The 21795-nt window shown below is 48.0% G+C and overlaps 1 protein-coding gene across 1 annotated transcript in view; it reads right to left on the bottom strand.

Annotated features, from left to right (window-relative positions):
• Positions 1-3970: 3970 nt before the first annotated feature.
• Positions 3971-21795, bottom strand: part of LOC137529005 (cytochrome P450 2C8-like) — a 190139-nt gene continuing 172314 nt past the window's right edge. Inside the window, exons 8-11 of the mRNA XM_068250862.1 lie at positions 15273-15414; positions 11756-11943; positions 4934-5075; positions 3971-4629 (exon numbers count right to left, since the gene is read on the bottom strand). Of these exons, the coding sequence (XP_068106963.1) occupies positions 4448-4629; positions 4934-5075; positions 11756-11943; positions 15273-15414 (654 nt within the window). The 3' untranslated portion in view covers positions 3971-4447. The remainder of the gene's footprint in view (positions 4630-4933; positions 5076-11755; positions 11944-15272; positions 15415-21795) is intronic.

Raw genomic sequence — 21795 nt, forward strand, 5'->3', positions numbered from 1 at the left:
GGCACTAGCTTATCTCCTAGCTTATTCCAGAGTGCGGATAGGCCTCAGCCCACCTGGCTAGCATGCAAAGGTTCCTATAGATGTGGTTATAACACCTTCAGGTATTGCAGGGTTCACAGCCAAACACGTGAAGTTGTCTCACTCTCCAGGCACAATAGTCATGACATTAACCACCCTGGCGTTCTATTAAGATCGCCAGGGCAGCTGCGGAAGGGTTTTTTTTAAATAAAAAAAAAACTATTACATGCAGCCAACTGAAAGTTGGCTGCATGAAAGCCCACTAGAGGGCGCTCCTGAAGCATAATTCTGATCGCCTCCGGCGATCAGAATTAACAAGGAAGACTGCAATGAGCAGCCTTCATTGTTTTGCTTACCTCGTCGCCATGGCGACGAGCGGAGTGACGTCATGGACGTCAGCCGACGTCCTGACGTCAGCCGCCTCTGATCCAGCCCTTAGCGCTGGCCGGAACTATTTGTTCCGGCTGCGCTGGGCTCCGGCGGCTGGGGGGACCCTCTTTCGCCGCTGCACGCTGCGGTGGCGATCAGGTAGCACATGCGGCTGGCAAAGTGCCGGCTGCATGTGCTGCTTTTTATTTCACTAAAATCGGCCCAGCAGGGCCTGAGCGGCAGCCTCCGGCGGTGATGGACGAGCTGAGCTCATCCATACCGCCAGGATGGTTAAACAGTACATCAATTGTCAAACTTATAATGTTGTTTATATGATTACTTGCCTGGAGTGTCAGATACAATATGTGGGCTATAAAAAGTAGAAAACCAAGAGCCCAATATAGTGTAGTATGTATTAGAGGAGGGAGAAGGTAATGTAAAACGTAAGTATTATACTTACAAACCAGGGTTACCTCCAAGGTAACCACTGAAAAGGCAGGTGGGGAGAACTAGCCTGTCCCCACTCAGGATTAAAAGAGATAAAGGAGAAGGGGCTAGGTAGTCGGTGGGTAGGGGAAAAAAATACTAGGTTAGAGAATACTGCAAGTGTGGTATGCGAAATGAGGAGGGAAGGCAGGGTATGGAGTGGGAGGAGGTGAAGGTACAAATGGTTAGAGATTAATAGCTTGTCACTTACCAGCACGGAGTCCAAGATACGCTTGGCACCTCTGTGCCGGACAGTTTGAATTGACCAAGTTAATATAGGGAGTATACCGAGGTAATTGATGACGTCAATGGGATGGGTTAGTGTGAAGGAGGTGTTAGGTAAGGGTGGAAGAGGTGGCCAATGGGATGGGGGTGGGCAGGGATAGCGCGGCGGCACTCTGGTATATGCAGACATAGCGTCGCATAGAGACTAACATCGTTGTTATGGTAGGCGGTACCATATATATAAAATAAATGCTTGATCTACTTACATAACACATGTATTGTACTGTCCACGTTTTGATTTCAGTGAATGTTATATAGTAAATTAAGAGAATTCTGTTTCTGGCGTGATAACTGCTGTGATAGCAGTTATCACAGTTTTGTGAATTGGGCCCATGAGGTGACAAAAAGACGGTTTATACATGGTTTGCGGTCATGGTTCTATCACTTCACGTGATAAGCAGAGGTTTGCGCGCCATTACATGCGTTTTTACGGCAGCTCGCGTGATAACTGCTGGGATAGCAGTTATCACAGTTTTGTGAATCGAGTAACGTGTGTCATGAGGTCAGTAATCATGCATAGTTTACACTTATGCATTAACAGCTTGTTGTAGTGAAAGTGTAGATAGCCAGTCCCAGCACTTTCATGCAGGATTTTACAAGGACAAGGCCACTCCACTCCTTCCAGCAATCACCAGTAGCAAACAATGGACTGGGCAGGACTGGACAAGATGCCACTCCACAGGTAATGCAGGAAAGAGTTCACTCTATAGCTGACTCCCTTTAAATCAATCTTTATTGGTCACAGATCTCTGTACAATTAACAAGCTTACAAATTATTGCATTCCAGGGATTCTGGAGGTGAGTTTAGCTTTCAGGGACATCAAAGGGATGATTTGTATATTCACCAGTGATGCATTGTGGGACACCTCGTATTCTTCCTCCAACCTGAATTGCAAATACCTTCTGTTTTAAGAAGGCAAACTTCTACTTTTGCATATCATTTATTAAGGAGTCTTATTCTGGTCTCTTTCATTCCCTTACACACTCCTAGGAGTTTTGGTTCACTATGAGCTTACTGGGCAATTTGTAACTCATGGAATTATTAGATCAATACACAGTGGAGCAGTAATCTGCCAAGTCGCCACACAATGGCTGATGTGTTTCAAACCACTAAGGATCCTTAATCCTGGACCTTCCAACCCTAATTCACTCCTTCATCACATCATGGCTGGACTATTGCAATGCCCTCTATGCAGGCCTTCCAGATAAAGATCTACACCGCCTGCAGCCAGCTAGTACAGAATGCTGCCACAAGACTGTTAACAAGCCAACCCCACCATTGCCACATAACACCAATTATTTGCTCACTACACTGGCTTCCCATAAAACGAAGAATCATTTTCAAAATTGGCATGCTAACATTCAAATTCCTACATGACCTAGGCCCTGAAAGCCTGATAGATTTTTTGCAATTGTGTCACACAGCCCACAGCCTCAGATCAAAAGGATCCAATAGCTTGACCACCCCAGTGTCCAACTAAAAACCTTTGGTGCCAGAGCTTTCTGTCATGCTGCCCCTACCCTGTGGAATGTCCTGCCAAACTTAATCAAGACAGCTCCAACCCTGGACATGTTTAACCACTTGCCGACCGCACACTCATAACGTGCGTCGGCAAAGTGGCAGCTGCAGGACCAGCGACGCAGTACTGCGTCGCCAGCTGCAGCCTAATTAATCAGGAAGCAGCCGCTCGTACGAGCGGCTGCTTCCTGTCAATTCACGGCGGGGGGCTCCGTGAATAGCCTGCGGGCCGCCGATGGCGGCTCGCAGGCTAGATGTAAACACAAGCGGAAATAATCCGCTTTGTTTACATTTGTACGGCGCTGCTGCGCAGCAGCGCCGTAAGGCAGATCGGCGATCCCCGGCCAATCAGCGGCCGGGGATCGCCTCCATGTGACAGGGGACGTCCTGTCACTGGCTGCACAGGACGGATAGCGTCCTGTGCAGCCCAGATCTCCCGGGGGAGCAGGTAGGAGAGGGAGGGGGAGGATTTCGCCGCGGAGGGGGGCTTTGAGGTGCCCCCCCCGCAAAATGCCAGCCAGGAGGAGCGATCAGACCCCCCCTGCACATCATCCCCCTAGTGGGGAAAAAAGGGGGGCGATCTGATCGCTCTGAGTGCCCTTTGATCTGTGCTGGGGGCTGCACAGCCCACCCAGCACAGATCACCTAAAACAGCGCTGGTCCTTAAGGGGGGGGTAAAGGGTGGGTCCTCAAGTGGTTAAAGGACTTACGAGCCCAAATAGCGAAAAAAGATAAGTACCTTAATCAGTTTTAAATGCACGGAGGACGCCGTCCGCGCCCTCCGTGCAGTTCCGCCGGGTCCCCTCAGTCTGATCGCCCCCCCGTGCCGCTCACGACCCCACGGACGGGGTCGGGCTCCCCTTCCTCTCCCAAGATGGCCGCCGGAGCCGGCCGTGGCTGCGCAGTCCGCATACGCGTTAGTGCTACTGCGCAGCTCTAGGGCCTCCCCCCTCGATCCACGCTACTGTGCGTGGATCGGGGGGAGGGCCCTAGAGCTGCGCAGCCGCACTAACGCGTATGCGGACTTGGGAGAGGAAGGGGAGCCCGACCCCGTCCGTGGGGTCGGAAGTGGCACGGGGGGCGATCAGACTGCGGGGACCCGGCGGAACTGCACGGAGGGCGCGGACGGCGTCCTCCGTGCATTTAAAACTGATTAAGGTACTTATCTTTTTTTTCGCTATTTGGGCTCGTAAGTCCTTTAAATCAAAACTGAAAAGCTGCCTGTTTAGTCAAACATTTATGATCCCATAACTTTTTCCCCCTTATGTACTGATCTCATACTTAATGACTTTATATAGATATCACACTCATATCAAGGAGGAGCGCACCACCTATGAACTGTACTCCCATTAAAGGAAACCTTTAGGTGTTTTCAGCCTAAGTATTATCATAAGCAGAACACGAATATTGACACATTTGATTATCCGTTTGTGAACGCTGTTTCTTTGGATTGATTAGAGTCAGACATTTTTTGAGGACTTGGCTGCAGCACTGTAAATGTATATTGCTGCATGGCCAATAATGAATATTTATTTTATAGACATCAAGAGTAGAGTAGATTATTTATGCTGGCGGGTGAATTTTATATCTGCATACCTCTACCTCACTAATAACCAAGCCTAAATGTAAAATAATATTGCAGAAAGATCAAGATCATTCTATACAAATAGACCTGCTATGATACAAGCTTGAACTTCACTGGGACTATTGTAAACTAATAAACAATGAATTCTGCAGTCCACAATCATGGACACCAAAGGAACAGTGCAGTTATCTGGGGACCAAACACATCTCAAAGAATCGGTGAATAGTGCTATTGCTGTTGGGAAGAGGAGTGATGTCAATGTCTGAAGGGTCCTCATCAGACTTTAGATTGAATCGTTGCAGGATAGATGTGATGAAAAGAAAGACCTCCATTCTTGCCATTCCTTCCCCAAGGCACATCCTCTTGCCTGCAGACGTAACAAAAAGACAAATCAGTTATGATGTAGACTACAGGTGTGGAACTCCAGTCCTCATGGCCTATATCCATGCCAGGGTTTATGATGGACTGAGAAATGGAGAAATGTTCTACTTGATGAACCATGCCTCTCGTAATTCAGTCCCATCAATTAATTTGAGCTGTACCAAAATGTGTGAGGACTTTGGCCCTTGGGAACTGGAGTTTGACTTCCCTTATATGGATTAGGATCCAGACATAAACATGAATCTTTATTCTGTCCCCACTATTCCACACAGCCCACACCATTTCCTTACCTGCAGAAAATGGCATGAAGGCCTCCTTCTTGTAGAACCGTCCATTCTCATCTAGAAAATGTTGTGGGTTAAATTCATATGGGTTCTGAAAGTGCTTTGGATCCTTCAAGACAGAGGTCAGCAGTGGGAAAACAGTGGTGCCCTTTAATAAGATAAATAAGAAACTGTTCCAGGCACAGGACTAACTATAGCCTTTAAAAAGCAGGGCAAAATAAAGATTGAAACATGGATTTCCTATGTGTCTTTATGATTGGGTGTTATTTTCCACATGTACCGTATAGACACCATGAAATGTTGCCTTGTCAAAAGATCAATCAGAAAACGGTTCTCTACTCCATAGTGGTGCATCTTTCTCTTTTTTTTAATTTATTTATTTATTTTTATAAATATAATGCTTGTATCAGAGCGTATATGTGCCACTCATATACACATACTTGCTGCTCTATCATTGTTCCACACAACTGACCTAAAAATACCAATGACTACATTACTAGAAAAGGTGTAGTCTTTGCTTTACAGGTACAATATACAGTAGATGTGGTTCACTATGTATACAAACTTGCAAACATGCACTGGTTGGTAGCTGTTTGTAACCCCTGTTGGTCCTCATCTGTATTAGCCTGTGGGTGTATTACTCTTTGGTACATTGGGGTAGATTCACTAAGCTGTGGTAAGCAGAATAACAAAAATGAGGTTTACTCACCTGGGGCTTTCTCAGCCCCTTGCAGCAGACTGTCCCAAGCCGACCGCTCTGCTTCCCGCCGCTGTCCCGGTCTCGCTGCACGGTGCAGAGGCCGACCGCGGGGTTGGCCTTACTGCGCCTGCGCGAGCTGCCGCTGTCAATCATCGGCACGTGGTCCGCGGCACACTGCGCAGGCACACTAGTTCTGCGCCTGCCAGTGCGCTGCGGAACACGTGGCGCAGTGCGGCCTACCCCGCGGTCTGCCTCTGCACCGTGCAGCGAGACCAGGACAGCGGCAGGGAGCAGAGCAGTCGGAGTGGGACAGTTGGCTGCAAGGGGCTGGAGAAAACCACAGGTGAGTAAACCTCATTTTTGTTATTTAGCCTGAAAACTCTTTTAAGTCTAAGGGCCCATTCACACTAGAGCGCTTTTCAGGTGATTTCTGCATCGAGCGCTTGTGCAATGTAAAGTCTATGTGGCTCTTCTCATTTAAGCATTTTGCGTTTTTCAGCGATTAGCTGAAACGCAAACTCGTAGCCTGCACCATTTCTGAGCGATTTTGAGCTATTAGCGCATCAATGTTAAAGATAGGAGTGCTTCAAAATCGCCCCAGAAGTGCTGGGCTGTTCGCAATCATCAGCGTTTTCCCAGCGCTTTTACTCAGTAAATATTGCAGATTACCCACAAGACAGAGCAGATTACCCATAAAACACCTTCGTTTCCTGTCTAGCGGCCATTTCCTGTATGGGAGAGTTAAACGCAAATTGCTGCAAAACTCTGCAAAACGCTATCTCATACAGTGAAAAAACGCTGAAAAACCTATGGAGAAAAACACTGGAAAACGCCAGAAAAAAAGCTCAGCGTATTCCTTAGCGTTTAGCGATTTATAGTGTGAATGTGGCCTCACTGCACAGTAAGTAGAACATAATGCAATACAGGTAGTCCCTGGTTAACAAACAAGATAAGGACTGTAGGATCGTTCTTAACCGAATCTGTCCATTCGGTGGGTCGTCCATTCGGTGGGTCGTGCATAGGTCGTGATACGTATGACGTGGCTGCGTCTCTGCGTAAATACTATTTAAACTGCGTCAGCACACCATTATGGCGTCCCTGATGTAGCTTTGGCATAACTAGTAGGATCAGTGTGGCTCTCTCCTCCTGGCTCCATCTACACTTCAATTCTGTGATAAGCCTTGCCTTTTCAGCCTCCCCCAGCCTGGGGATCATCTATGTCTCCATCCTTTCTTATACCTATTCATGCTTTTCTAGCTGGCCTCTTACCCATTCTTGTTTCTTTTTTCTTTACACAACCTTATCCTTGAGATATTGTGGCAGCACTATATAGGGAATTTATCCCTGCCCTTTTTTCCTCACTTGTTTTCTTTTGTCTCCATTGGATTCAATCGTATAGGCACTTTATTGTATGTTTAATACATTTGTTTTGCACGGTCACTTTGATGTGTATGCACTCTAATTGGCTGACTATTTTTGCCAATCACATGTATTTACTAATTTTATGAAGTACTCCCTAACTTGTATATTGGTGCTTGATTGATTAAGTGCTACACCAATTACAAATATATGCGTTCATGATCTGTTGGATCTGGGTGTAACCAGGGCCGGATTTGTACTCTTTACCGCCCTAGGCCACTATCAACAGCCGCCCCCCTGCAGTATAGGTAGCCAGATGACCCCTCCCCCTTTCCCTCTAGTATAGGTAGCCTGATGATCCCTCCCCCTCAAGTATAGGTAGCAAGGTGACTCCCTTAATCCCTCCCTTTTCTGCTTCCACCTTTCAGTATAAGTAGCCAGCTCTCCTCCGCACCACAGTAGCCATCTGTGTCACCTCTCCGCTTGTCTCCAGTGCAGAAGCTTCCTCTTCCCCTCTGTCTCCATCAGCAGCTGCTGTGCATCTGTCCCTCCAACCAGCATCTCTAACTTGTGACTTGCCAGCACGTTACCAGCAAGTCAGATGGGAAGAGGAAGCTTCTACACTAGAAACGAGCAGAGATGTGAGCAACTGGCGGCTGCCATTCCACATCCTTCGCTTGTAACTCTGCAATACTGCGCAAGTCCATAGCCGCCGGCCACGACGTCAACGCGTAGAGTGAGCAGGGCGGCCGGTGCACAGGCGGCTAGCAGCAGAGTACCGCGGTCAGGCGCTCACCTGATCTCCTTGCACTGCAGCATTTGCAAGCTTGCAAATGCTGCACCAGTTTAGCCTGCTGCTTTGGTGCCCTTGCTCCTGTGGTGCCCTAGGCCATTGCCTAGGTGGCCTTGGCCTAAATCCGGCCCTGGGTGTAACACTAGATGTTAAATGAATCAATTGTAAGCTACCTAATAGTTTTACTTTTGTTCCATTGACTCAATCCTGCACAGCTTTCTCATGTAGCGTACACGCATAATGATATGAGTGTCTGCGATACTTGCGGTGCAGTATCCGACATTTTGAGCAGAGATGGCCTGAACGGTTCGCCCGCGAACTTATTCGCACGAACTTCGGTGGTCGATAGCGAACGCGAACTTTATGGCGGTTCGACCCACCCCCTATACTACATCATTAGGGTCAACTTTGACCGTCTACATTACAGTCAGCAGGCACAGGGTAACCAATCAGGCTACACTCTCTCCTGGAGCCCCCACCCCTTATAAAATGCAGGCAGCATCAGCCATTCCACTCACTCATCTGGCTGCAGTAATTAGAGAAGGGAGAGAACCTTGCTGCTGCTGACATAGGGAAAGCTTAGTTAGGCTCTTGTGTTAGGCTTGTTAGCTTGCTCCTTCTTGCTGATCTTATTGCTAGAAAGCACTCCTCCACTGCCAGGCCCAGCACATTCAGTGATGACCTGTGTGTGTGACAGGCAGCTGCACATTTGTAATACCAATCACTCTATACCCCCCCTGTTGTTGTTCACCTACCTACGTGACGTGTGTGTGTGTGTGTGTGTGTGTGTGTGTGTGTGTGTGTGTGTGTGTGTGTCAGGTGCACAATTGTAATACCAATCACTGCATACCCACCTGTTGTTCAGTGCACCTACCTACCTACGTGATCGCACGCAGTGTCTCTGCACCTGTTCACGGTACTAGTCACTGCATACCTTTCACTGCACCTGTGTGACTGCACATTGTATTAGTCAAGTCAGTGCATACCTTTCACTTCATTCCCCCTGATATGTACAAAACAGATAGAGGCAGACCCAGAGGCAGGCCACCCGACAGGTCTGTTCGAGGTCATGATGATGTGATTTCATGCGGCCCTGGACCATAGATTGGCGCGCCGAAAAATGGGTGTGGTCAAACAGAATGTGGGCATGGTCATGGTTGGGGCAAAATATACATGACCTTAGCAGTAGTGTAAAAGGTCTGCTGGGGAAGTTTGAACTCTGCCATAGTGTTTCCCCCCAAAATACATGTAATCTGACAGCATTTCACCAAAAATCATGCAATATGGCAGCGGTTCCTCCAATATACAGATAATATGGCAGTCGTTCGCCCAAAATAGACGTAATTTGGCAGCAGCCATTCCCCCAAATACACAATTTGACAGCGGTTCCCCAAAATATGAGTAATCTGGCAGCGGATCACCCAAAATACATGTAATCTGGCAGCAGTGGTTCCCCCAAAATACACAATCTGGAAGCAGCGGTTCTCCCAACATACACAATCTGGCAGCGGTTCCCCAAAAATAGCTAATCTGGCAGCAGTTCCCCCAAAATAGGTGCCCCCAGTATAGATAACCAGGTCAAAAGGTATCCCCAGTGGAAGTAACCAGGCCTATAGGTGTTGCCTGTGCAGGTATACAGGTTTATAGGTGTCCCTAGAATAGGTAGTCAGGTCTATGGGTGTCCCCAGTATAGATAACCAGGTCTACATGTGTCTCCAGAATAGGTAGCCAGATCTATAGGTGTCCCCAGTACAGATAGCCAAGTCTATAGGTGTCTCCTGTATAGATAGCCACATCTATTGGTCTCCCCAGTATATGTAGCCAGGTGTATAGGTGTTCCCAGTATTTGTAGCCAGGTCTATTGGTCTCCCCAGTAAATGTAGCCAGGTGTATAGGTGTTCCCAGTATTTGTAGCCAGGTCTATAGGTGTCCCCAGTATATGTAGTCAGGTGTATAGGTGCCCCCAGTATAGCCAGGTCTATCGATGCCCCCAGTATAGCCAGGTCTGTAGGTGTCCCCAGTATAGCCAGGTCTATAGGTGTCCCCAGTATATGTAGTCAGGTGTATAGGTGCCCCCAGTATAGCCAGGTCTATCGGTGCCCCCAGTATAGACAGGTGTACTGGCGTAACAATAGAGCCTGCAGCCCCTGCGCCCTGGGGCCCGCTCGGGCCGTTTTGGGGGGCTGGAGGGGTCGCAGCATGAGGGGAAAGCCGTGGGCCTGGCCACAGTTGGCGAGAAGGGGGGACGTTCCCCCCCTCCCTCATCTCGGTGCTTTCCCCTCTGCGCTCCCCTCCAGCTTAAATAAGTGTCCGTGGGCAGTGGCGAGCAGTGGCGGCAGCAAACAGATACATACCTTCCGTGTGCTCCAGCCTGCGTTCCTCTCGCTAGCCGCTGACACGACTTCCGGTATAACAGGAAGTCGCGTCAGAGGCTAGCGAGAGGATCGGGTTGATTTGGCTGGAGCCCCTCCGTGCCTCAACTCCTCTCAGCACTCTGTTGACTCTGCAGCAGCATGTGATCCAGCCCAGACGAACGAGCAAGCAAGCAGCGGCTGTTGCTATGCTGATGGGGCCGCGTGCCAGCTTTGCTCTCTCCAGCCCAGCCTGTGCAGTCAGACGTAGACTGATGTCACCAGCGTCACGCCGCTGACATCATCGGTCTACGTCTGACTGCACAAGCTGGGCTAGAGAGAGCAGGGCTCTCATATAGCACCATTGCCATAGCAACGGACGCTGCTTGCTCGCTCGTTCGTCTGGGCTGGATGACGTGCTGCTACAGAGTCAGCAGAGTGCTGAGAGGAGTTGCAGCGTGGGAGGTGCTCCAGCCAGGGAGCGGCTGATAGTAGGTAAGATGCTCGCTCCTCGGTTGTCTGCATGTCGGTGGGGGGGGGGCCCAATCTGTAAGTCCGCTTAGGGCCCCATTCAGCCTTAATCTAGCTCTGCTTGGGAGGGGGGGCAGATTAGCCCAGTGCCGGATCTACCATAAGGCACTGTAGGCATGATGTATGGTTTATGTACTGATACCAGTATAAAGGAACTTTATCAGAAAGGTGATGCCCTTGAGAGTGACAGCCACTGGCTGATCCAATAAATGTGATCGTGCGGAAACGATCATTGGGATATATCCAATCAATGGGATAGATCCCAAAACAAGGATCAACATAACTATCCCTACGTCGGTCATTATTGTCGATTGCCCTCATCAACGGCGTTTAATCGGATCGATTGGACGGTTGAATGTCCAGGAAATTAGGATCATTAATGGGCGTCTTTAGGAATACTGACTATAGGGTAGAAGGTTAGGTTTAGATGCTATACTGTCTATATAATTAATAACTCATCACAATCATAACGTGCAATCCTATTACACATATCACATTTCTATTACTATTAAACCACTTCACAACGGAGGGTTTTTACCCCTGAAGCACCAGCGCGATTTGTACATTGCAGCGCTGCTTCCATAGATTTTTTACTGTGATATGATTGGTTATTGGGGACTGGGGTCCCCATAACCAATCATTGCACTGCAGAGCGGGGGTGTGTGCACGCACACGCGGGTCGCGGGGGCGCGCGATCGCGCACTGCACGTTTGTTTACATTTCTTTGTTATCAATGGAGACTGCTTCTGTTTGAAGCAGTCTCCATTGTGTCCGCAATCGGCGCGTCTAATTGGATTTAGGAACGCTTGTTCCTAACATCCAATTAGTCACCTGCTGTGCTGGCTGGCTGGAGTGTGTGCGCGAGGTCCCCGCCCACTCCCAGCCAGTAAACAAACAAGTGCGCCTTTCTCCGTCCCTGGGGGTGAAGCGGTGCGCAGAGGGACGGAGAAATTTAGCACTGGGGGGGTAAAGTGGTTAAGTTCCCTCTTATAGTCAGTCCCAGTTTTATTTTTCATACATGTAGAGATAGATAAAGTCCCAGATGGCTCAATATACAGATTTTAGCTTTCAGTCTAAAGGGATCGGATGCCCACCTTAGGAATGGTATAGCCCCGGAAGATGGTGGTATGAGCTGTTGCATGCGGTACACTCATGGGCAAAACGTCTGCCATTCTGTGTATTTCATGGATCACAGCATCTGTATATGGCATCTTGCTACGATCCTCCACAGAGGGACATCGGTTCTGACCAATCACTTGGTCGATTTCTTCCTGGACTTTAGCTGGGAAGAGAGCAACAAAAATGAAACATTTGTAAAGCGCTTTTCTCCCGTAGGACCCAAAGCGCATAAGCTTGTCTCAGATCAGTACATAGTAAGGTATATTATTATTATTTATTATTATTATTATTATTATTTAGTATTTATATAGCGCCGACATATTACGCAGCGCTGTACAATGTATATATATATATCTTGTCACTAACTGTCCCTCAAAGGAGCTCACAATCTAATCCCTTCCATTGCCATATGTCTATATATTATGTAGTGTAAGTACTGTAGTCTAGGGCCAATTTTAGGGGGAGCCAATTAACTTATCCGTATGTTTTTGGAATGTGGGAGGAAACCGGAGTGCCCGGAGGAAACCCACGCAGACACGGAGAGAACATACAAACTCTTTGCAGATAGTGCCCTGGCTGGGATTTGAACCAGGGACCCAGCACTGCAAGGCGAGAGAGCTAACCACTACGCCACCGTGCTGCCCACAAGGTATACAGGAAAAAAGTTATGTGATCATAAATGCTAAAATCCACTAAACAGGTGGATTTTCAGTTTTGATTTAAATGTGTTCAGGGTTGGAGCTGATCCACATGGGCGGGATAGCATGACAGAAAGCTCTAGCTCCAAAGGATTTTAGTTGTACTCTGGGTATGGTCAAGTTTGGATCCTTGCAACTTTGCAAAAGTCCTTCAGCTATCCGGGGCCAAGGTTGTGTAGAGATTTGAATGTCAGCTTGACAATTTTGAAAATTATTCTCTGTTATATGGGTAGCTATAGAATGGCTAATGATTTGGAGGTGGTTTAAAAATTAATAAATAAAAGTCTTGGTAAAAGCATGTTGTGCTGCTGATATGTCCAGGCATTACGGTATACAGACTTTCTACAAGTTTGTATGCATGCAAATCTCACCAGGCTCTGTCTGTCATACTATAGTAACACACCAGGGGTTGTAAATTAACCACATAAATTATATTTTTCAAAGCATATTATAATCAGGCAGAATACAGTAGTCAAAGACTAATGGAAAGAATTGACATACAGTAACTGTGAGGATACTTTTATATAAAATATACTACTTCTTTAGCTATGCATCTACATCAGAATTCTAAATAGTGTTAGGCCAGGTTTTCACTACACTGCAAATGCAGCGTATACAGCACAGTAAGCACATCTGCTTAGGACTTAAGCAGCTGCAATGGCGTCATTCACACTGGCTGCTACATTTACGTTGCTACCCATCCGCTCACCCGTCTGTCGGTACTCGTTATCTGTGCCATCCCTACTCGTCGCCACTCTTCCACCACTCGCCCGAAGACCAGTAAGCATGGGGCTTCCTGTGTTTGTAAAAAAAAAAAAAAAAAAACACATGTGACTCCTGCACAACAGGGAGTATTCTCATAAATCCACATGAACCAATGAGAATTTTCTCTGTTGCAAGCGGACTCCCATTGGTTCTTTTGCAAACCAACAGGAAGCTCTGTGCTTTCTGGTCCCCGGGACAAGTAGGGAAGAGATTAGCCAGGATGGCAGCTCCAAACCTCTATGGGACAGGTAAGCATTTTGCAATGCAGCCTAATAGGAACTGGTCTTGCATTGCTTCCGATTCGTGTTTGCGTTCAGCTGTTTTCAGTGCGACTGCATAAAAATGCAGCATGTCAGTATTTTGCATTTGTGGTCCGGTGCTCACATAGTGCACTGGAAAAAGTTTTTGATCAGGCTCCGGATTTATCGCAGCCTCCTCAAACTTGTGTTCTGTTTGGAGGAACGTGCTGAACGGATCCGTTCTAATGGAGCAATGTGAACGGATCCTATTGATTAACATAGGATCTGTTCACCTCCAATAGGATCCGCTAAAACAGACCATTTTTAATGCCAATGTGAACCAGTTAGAGGGTGCAGTATAGCCAGGCAACTGGTATTGCTTAAAGTAGACCCAAACTTTTGAACAGGACAGAAGGAAAACAGAGAAATGCACCCTGTATGTATTCAGAGAGAGTTTAGGCTGTCTAATTCCCCCTCATTTGTGTGTAATCTCAAGTTGTAATTTGATCCTCCCATGTGTCACATGACTACCTATGGCAGATAAACAGATAAGCCCATTTGAAAGCCCAGGCTGAAAACAATGTCTGCTTCCATGAATCAGGAAGTAGAAACTGAGCAGATGTATTTTAGGATTTGTATCAGCTGTAAGGAATAAATGTTTTTTGTTTAACCAGTTCGGCCTATCTGGACGAGCTTCCTCGTCCAGATAGGCACTGCTGCTTCTGCCGCATGGTGCGCACGATCGGGCGTGCTCCCGCCGCTAGCCCCCCCGATCAGTGAATATAATTCCCATTCACCGATCTAATTTCCCCGCAGAAAAACCGACACTTTCTAGTGAGAGAGCGCAGTATTTCTGCCCCCCAGGAAACTTCTCCGTGAACCACAGTAAAAAAAAGTCCTGGATGCGAGATTGTTCGCATCCAGGACTTTTTTTACTGTGGCCATCTTGTGGCCAAATAGTATGCACCCACATACACTTTTAATAAAACAATTCTATTATTTTACATTTAAAATTAGGAGTTTCCCTCCCACACCAAAAATTACCCACATACATATTTTATTAAAAAATAAATAAAAAAAAATTACAATAAAAAACAAAACAAAAACAACATAAATAGTTACCCAAGGGTCTGAACTTTTTAAATATGCATGTCAAGAGAGTATGTTATTATATTATTTAAAATTATAAGCTTATAAATAGTGATGGACACACATTGAAAAAATGCACCTTTTTTTCTAAATGAAATATCGGCACCATAAATTGTGATAGGGACATCGTTTAAATGGTGTAATAACCGGGACAGATGGGCAAATAAAATACATGAGTTTTAATTACAGTAGCTTATATTCATTTCAAACTATAATGGCCAAAAACTGAGAAATAATGAATTTTTTAAATTTCTTTCTTAATCTTCCTGTTAAAATGGATTTAGAAAAAAATAATTCTTAGCAAAATGTAGCACCCAAAGAAAGCCTAATTAGTGGTGGAAAAAACAAGATATAGATCAATTCATTGTGATAAGTAGCAATAAAGTTATAGGCAAATGAATGGGAGGTGAACGTTGCTCGGATGCATGAGATTTTCGGCACTGCGGTGCTGAACCGGTTAAAGGTTATTATGCTGTTGTATATCTTTTAGAGCAGAGAGGAAGTTCTGAGTTCAGATCCGCTTTAAATGGAAATAAATATGGGAGACTCCATATACCTCTTTCTTTAGGTTCCCTTCAAAAATGCTTATCTTAAAGGTGACTGTTCCAACACAACTATAGCAAAAATGTATATATAGTTACCTAAAACATCTGGATACTTCAGTAGGATCCTCAAACTGAGTCTTATTGTTGTACTGGAAGTTTCTGTCCCAGCCAGAAAAATATTTATTAAGGTGGCAACTAGGTTTTGATAGTTGAACTCTGTGTCAGGGTTATCCTTCTCCTGTAAATACAAAATAAAAATAAAAAAATTCTGAAATAATCCCCTAGTAATCACATGGACAATATAATGGTGGCATAGTGATTAGCGCCCCTCGCCTTGCAGCACTGGGTCTCGGTTTTGAATCCCAGCCAGAGACCTATCTGCATGGAGTTTGTATGTTCTCCTTGTGTCAGATTGGGTTTCCTCCTGGCACTCAGGTTTCCTCCCATATCCCAAAAACATTCAAATAAGTTAATTGGCTACCTCCTAAATTCACTCTAGATTACGATACATACATAGACATATGACTATGGTAGGGATTAGATTGGAAGCCTCTCTGAGGGACAGTGACAAGGCAATATATAATCTGTACAGCATTGCAGAAGATGTTGGCGCTATATATAAACACTAAATCTTAATTATAACAACCAAGGCCAGTTGATTGCAATCAACTGGAAGCACAAATCTCCCTCTACAATTTCAGGCTACACACCTATTACAAAAATTGTAAAAGCACAGTAATATTAACTTATTTACTGTCATGGACAAAAGTTTTGGCAGTGAAACAAATCTAGAGTTTTGCAAAATCTATGGCTTCAGTTTTGTGGTGCCCATTTATGTTTTTAAATCATTATGCAGAGGAGTTTGTTTAATACAAGAGCTTCCTGTCTGACTTCATTGACTTATACTTATTAATCTGTTGATAATATCGGCATGCAGTTTTGAGTGTAAGGTAATCTATGGTTATGTTTATCAACTCTGAATGCTTCGTTCCTTACAGTTCAAGTTTGGGACTGGTTTTCTTCAATCTTATGCAGCTGACTAATTTTAAAGGGAACCAGAGAGGAACCTTCATTAAAAATACAAAAAGCTTTTATACATACCTGGGGCTTCTTCCAGCCCCACAAACCTGGATCGCTCCCACGCCGCCATCTTCCGCTTCCTCTATCGCCAGTACCGGGTCCCGTCACTTCCGGCGGATGCGGCCAATTGTCCGCATCACAGGGGCTCTCTCCATACCCGTACGCATGAGGCTGCGCAGTATGCAGCCTCACGCGTACTTATATGGAGGGAGCACGCTGTGATGCGGACAATTGCCCGCGTCTGCCGGCCGACTGGCAGTAATGACGGGACCCGGTACCGGCGGATCCAGGCAGCGGAGGACGGCGGAGTGGGAGCGATCCGTGCGTATGGGGCTGGAGGAAGCCCAAGGTATGTATAAAAGCTAGAGTTGGGCCGAACCTCCGATTTTAGGTTCGCGAACCGGGTTCGCGAACTTTCGCGGAACGTTCGGTTCGCGTTAAAGTTCGCGAACCGCAATAGACTTCAATGGGGATGCGAACTTTGAAAAAAAAAAATAATTATGCTGGCCACAAAAGTGATGGAAAAGATGTTTCAAGGGGTCTAACACCTGGAGGGGGGCATGGCGGAGTGGGATACACGCCAAAAGTCCCCGGGAAAAATCTGGATTTGACGCAAAGCAGCGTTTTAAGGGCAGAAATCACATTGAATGCTAAATGACAGGCCTAAAGTGCTTTAAAACATCTTGCATGTGTATACATCAATCAGGTAGTGTAATTAAGGTACTGCTTCACACTGACACACCAAACTCACCGTGTAACGCACCGCAAACAGCTGTTTGTACTAGTGACGGCCGTGCTGGACTGGTGCGCACCATGGCGAGAGTGCAGGTTTTTGTGGCTTTACAGCCCATATGGTCGGCCTGGCTGATGTAGCTGAATGACAGAACAGTGACTGTCCAGCTGATCAAATTTGGTCTGACCACAATGAAGCAACGACCTTATTATCTTTTGTGTGCCCCCCGAGACACTCATCTAGGCGCCGGTCATTGCTTCATTGTGATACGCAAGCCCCTTCACCACGGCAAGGTAATGATCACGAAGGGGAATGGGCGCATGTACATGCCTTTTCTTTTGTTGTTGCAGCTGCCCTCAGTGCAGCCAGAAAAATTAGGCAGTCATGTACACGCACCATAAAAATTATTACAGCGGCCGCTGCTAGCAGCGGCCTAAAAAATTCAGCAATCCGCCTGGAGTCCCGGACCCTGTTGGTGGTGGCGGAGAAGGTAGTGAAGCGGCCTGCAGGCAGACATGCTGTGTGGAGGGACTGGGAGCGACTTAGTCTTTTTGGGGCAGGCCAGGCAGCCAGTCACACGGCGTGCAGGCAGAGATGCTGTGTGTGCGGGGACTGACTTAGTCTTGGGGCGGGCAGCAGCCCTCCGGGATCCATGCCTCATTCATTTTGATAAAGGTGAGGTACTTAACACTTTTGTGACTTAGGCGACTTCTCTTCTCTGTGACAATGCCTCCAGCTGCGCTGAAGGTCCTCTCTGACAGGACGCTTGCGGCAGGGCAGGAGAGAAGTTGGATGGCAAATTGGGACAGCTCTGGCCACAGGTCAAGCCTGCGCACCCAGTAGTTCAAGGGTTCCTCATCGCTGTTCACAGCAGTGTCTACATCCACACTTAAGGCCAGGTAGTCGGCTACCTGCCGGTCGAGGCGTTGGTGGAGGGTGGATCCGGAAGGGCTACGGCGAGGCGTTGGACTAAAGAACGTCCGCATGTCCGACATCACCATGAGATCGCTGGAGCGTCCTGTCTTTGACTGCGTGGACACGGGAGGAGGATTAGTGGCAGTGGTACCTTGCTGGCGTTGTGCCGTCACATCACCCTTAAAGGCATTGTAAAGCATAGTTGACAGCTGGTTCTGCATATGCTGCATCCTTTCCACCTTCCGGTGAGTTGGTAACAGGTCCGCCACTTTGTGCCTGTACCGAGGGTCTAGTAGTGTGGCCACCCAGTACAGCTCATTCCCCTTGAGGTTTTTTATACGGGGGTCCCTCAACAGGCAGGACAGCATAAAAGACGACATCTGCACAAAGTCGGATCCAGTACCCTCCATCTCCTCTTGCTCTTCCTCAGTGACGTCAGGTAAGTCAACCTCCTCCCCCCAGCCGCGAACAATACCACGGGAAGGTTGAGCAGCACAAGCCCCCTGCGACGCCTGCTGCGGTTGTTGTCCTGCCGCTGTCCCCTCCTCCTCCTCCTCCCCCAAAGAAACACCTTGCTCATCATCCTCTGAGTCTGACTCGTCTTCTGCACACGACCTCTCTTCTTCCTCCTCCTCCCCCCTCTGTGCTGCCGCAGGTGTTGAGGAAACAGCTGGGTCTGATGAAAATTGGTCCCATGCCTGTTCCTACCGTAACGGTTCCTGGTCACGCTCATTCGCAGCTTCATCCGCCACTCTACGCACAGCACGCTCCAAGAAGTACGCGTAGGGAATTAAGTCGCTGATGGTGCCCTCACTGCGGCTCACCAGGTTGGTCACCTCCTCAAACGGCCGCATGAGCCTGCATGCATTTTTCATCAGTGTCCAGTTGTCGGGCCAGAACATCCCCATCTTCCCAGACTGTTTCGTTCTACTCCAGTTGTAGAGGTACTGGGTGACGGCTTTCTTCTGTTCTAGCAGGCAGGAGAACATGAGCAGGGTCGAGTTCCATCGAGTGGGGCTATCGCAAATGAGGCGTCTCACCGGCATGTTGTTTTTACGCTGAATTTCTGCAAATCGTGCCATGGCTGTGTAAGAGCGCCTCAAATGCCCACAGAACTTCCTGGCCTGCTTCAGGACATCCGCTAAGCCAGGGTACTTTGCCACAAATCTTTGAACCACTAGATTCATGACATGTGCCATGCAGGGTATGTGTGTCAGCTTCCCCATATGCAAAGCGGCAAGCAGATTGCTGCCGTTGTCGCACACCACGTTGCCTATCTCCAGGTGGTGCGGGGTCAGCCACTCATCCACCTGTTTCTTAAGAGCAGCCAGGAGAGCTGCTCCAGTGTGACTCTCCGCTTTGAGACAAGCCATGTCTAAGATGGCGTGACACCGTCGTACCTGGCATGCAGCATAGGCCCTGCGGAGCTGGGGCTGTGTAGCTGGAGAGGAGAACTGCCACTCAGCCAAGGAGGAGGAGGAGGACAGCGAAGAGCATGTAGCAGGAGGAGAGGAGGTGGCAGGAGGCCTGCCTGCAAGCCGTGGAGGTGTCACAATTTGGTCCGCCGCTTTCTGCTTGCCATCGTTCACCACCAGGTTCACCCAATGGGCTGTGTAGGTAATGTAGCGGCCCTGCCCGTGCTTGGCAGACCAGCCATCCGTGGTCAGGTGTACCCTTGACCCAACGCTCTTCGCAAGAGATGACACCACTTGCCTCTCAACTTCACGGTGCAGTTGGGGTATGGCCTTTCTCGAAAAATAAGTGCGGCCTGGCATCTTCCACTGCGGTGTTCCGATGGCCACAAATTTACGGAAGGCCTCAGAGTCCACCAGCCGGTATGGTAACAGCTGGCGAGCTAACAGTTCCGCCACGCCAGCTGTCAGACGCCGGGCAAGGGGGTGACTGGCCAAAAGTGGCTTCTTCCGCTCAAACATTTCCTTCACGGACACCTGACTGCTGCTGTGGGCAGAGGAGCAGGAACCGCTCAAGGGCAGAGGCGGAGTGGAGGAGGGTGCCTGTGAAGGTGCAAAGGAGAAAGCGGCAGAAGCAGATGATGCACCTGAAGGAGGAAGAGGAGAAGGAGGGTGACTTTTCTTTTGTGTGCTGCTGCTGCTTTTGCTCAGGTGGCCATCCCATTGCTGTTTGTGCCTTTTCTCCAGGTGCCTTCGTAAGGCACTTGTCCCTACGTGAGTGTTGGCCTTTCCACGGCTCAATTTTTGTTGGCAGAGCGAACAGATGGCTTTGGTCCGATCTGAGGCACACACATTAAAAAATTTCCACACCGCTGAGCCACCCTGGGATGTGGGCACTATGGGGACCTCAGCAGCTGATGCTGAAGGGCAAGTTGGCTGGCTGTACATAGGTGGCGATACATGGTGCCGGACTCTGCCACCAGCTGTTTCTGACGAAGAGCTGCCCCAGCTTCTTTCAGCAACTTCTCTCCTCCTACTACTCTCTGACTCCCCCTCTGAACTGTCCCCCTCTTCATCTCCTCTATTGGGAACATACAGAGGATCCCTATTACCGTCATCATCGTAGTCATCCTGCCCAGCTTCGCTTGCCTCAGACAAATCCAAACTTGCACCATCAGTAGGTCCTTCATCCTCCTGACACGTTACATCCATAGTGTTGCCGCGTAACTCAGACATATTAGCTGGTGAAAATTCATCTGGCTGTAACAACAATGGCTGTGCATCAGTGATTTCAACACTAAATAATTCTTGCGAAGTGTCAAATGCAGCGGAAGTGGTGCTAGTAGTAGCGCTGGTGGCTGAGCAAGATGAGGTGTTCTGTGTCGCTAAATACTCAACCACGTCCTGACAATCTTGGGAGGTGATGGGACGTGCCTTCTTCCGAGCACTGTACTGTGGGCCAGATCCACACGAAATTACATTTACACGACCTCGCGCAGACCTGCCGGGTGGCCTTCCTCTGCCTCTGCCACTACCTCTTCCTCTTCCTCTACCTGTTTTGTCCATATTGGGTATGCACGGAGTGGTATATCACACTGCGTGCACTCACGTAGGTAGGTGGGTTCACTTAACTGCACAGGTATGCGCACTGATGCGGTGGGTTCACTGAACAGAACAGGTATACAGTGGCGGGTTCACAGAACAGGTATACAGTGGCGGGTCCACTGAACAGAACAGGTATACAGTGGCAGGTTCACAGAACAGGTATGCAGTGGCAGGATCACTGAACACAATAGGTATGCAGTGGCGTGTTCACTAAACAGGTATACAGTGGCGGGTCCACTGAACAGAACAGGTATACAGTGGCGGGTCCACTGAACAGAACAGGTATACAGTGGCGGGTCCACTGAACAGAACAGGTATACAGTGGCGGGTTCACAGAACAGGTATACAGTGGCGGGTCCACTGAACAGAACAGGTATACAGTGGCGGGTTCACAGAACAGGTATGCAGTGGCAGGATCACTGAACACAATAGGTATGCAGTGGTGTGTTCACTAAACAGGTATACAGTGGCGGGTCCACTGAACAGAACAGGTATACAGTGGCGGGTCCACTGAACAGAACAGGTATACAGTGGCGGGTCCACTGAACAGAACAGGTATACAGTGGCGGGTTCACAGAACAGGTATACAGTGGCGGGTCCACTGAACAGAACAGGTATACAGTGGCGGGTTCACAGAACAGGTATGCAGTGGCAGGATCACTGAACACAATAGGTATGCAGTGGCGTGTTCACTAAACAGGTATACAGTGGCGGGTCCACTGAACAGAACAGGTATACAGTGGCGGGTCCACTGAACAGAACAGGTATACAGTGGCGGGTTCACAGAACAGGTATACAGTGGCGGGTCCACTGAACAGAACAGGTATACAGTGGCGGGTTCACAGAACAGGTATGCAGTGGCAGGATCACTGAA

The sequence above is a fragment of the Hyperolius riggenbachi genome, chromosome 8 (genome assembly GCF_040937935.1).
Source record: "Hyperolius riggenbachi isolate aHypRig1 chromosome 8, aHypRig1.pri, whole genome shotgun sequence".
In the NCBI taxonomy this organism is placed as follows: domain Eukaryota; kingdom Metazoa; phylum Chordata; class Amphibia; order Anura; family Hyperoliidae; genus Hyperolius; species Hyperolius riggenbachi.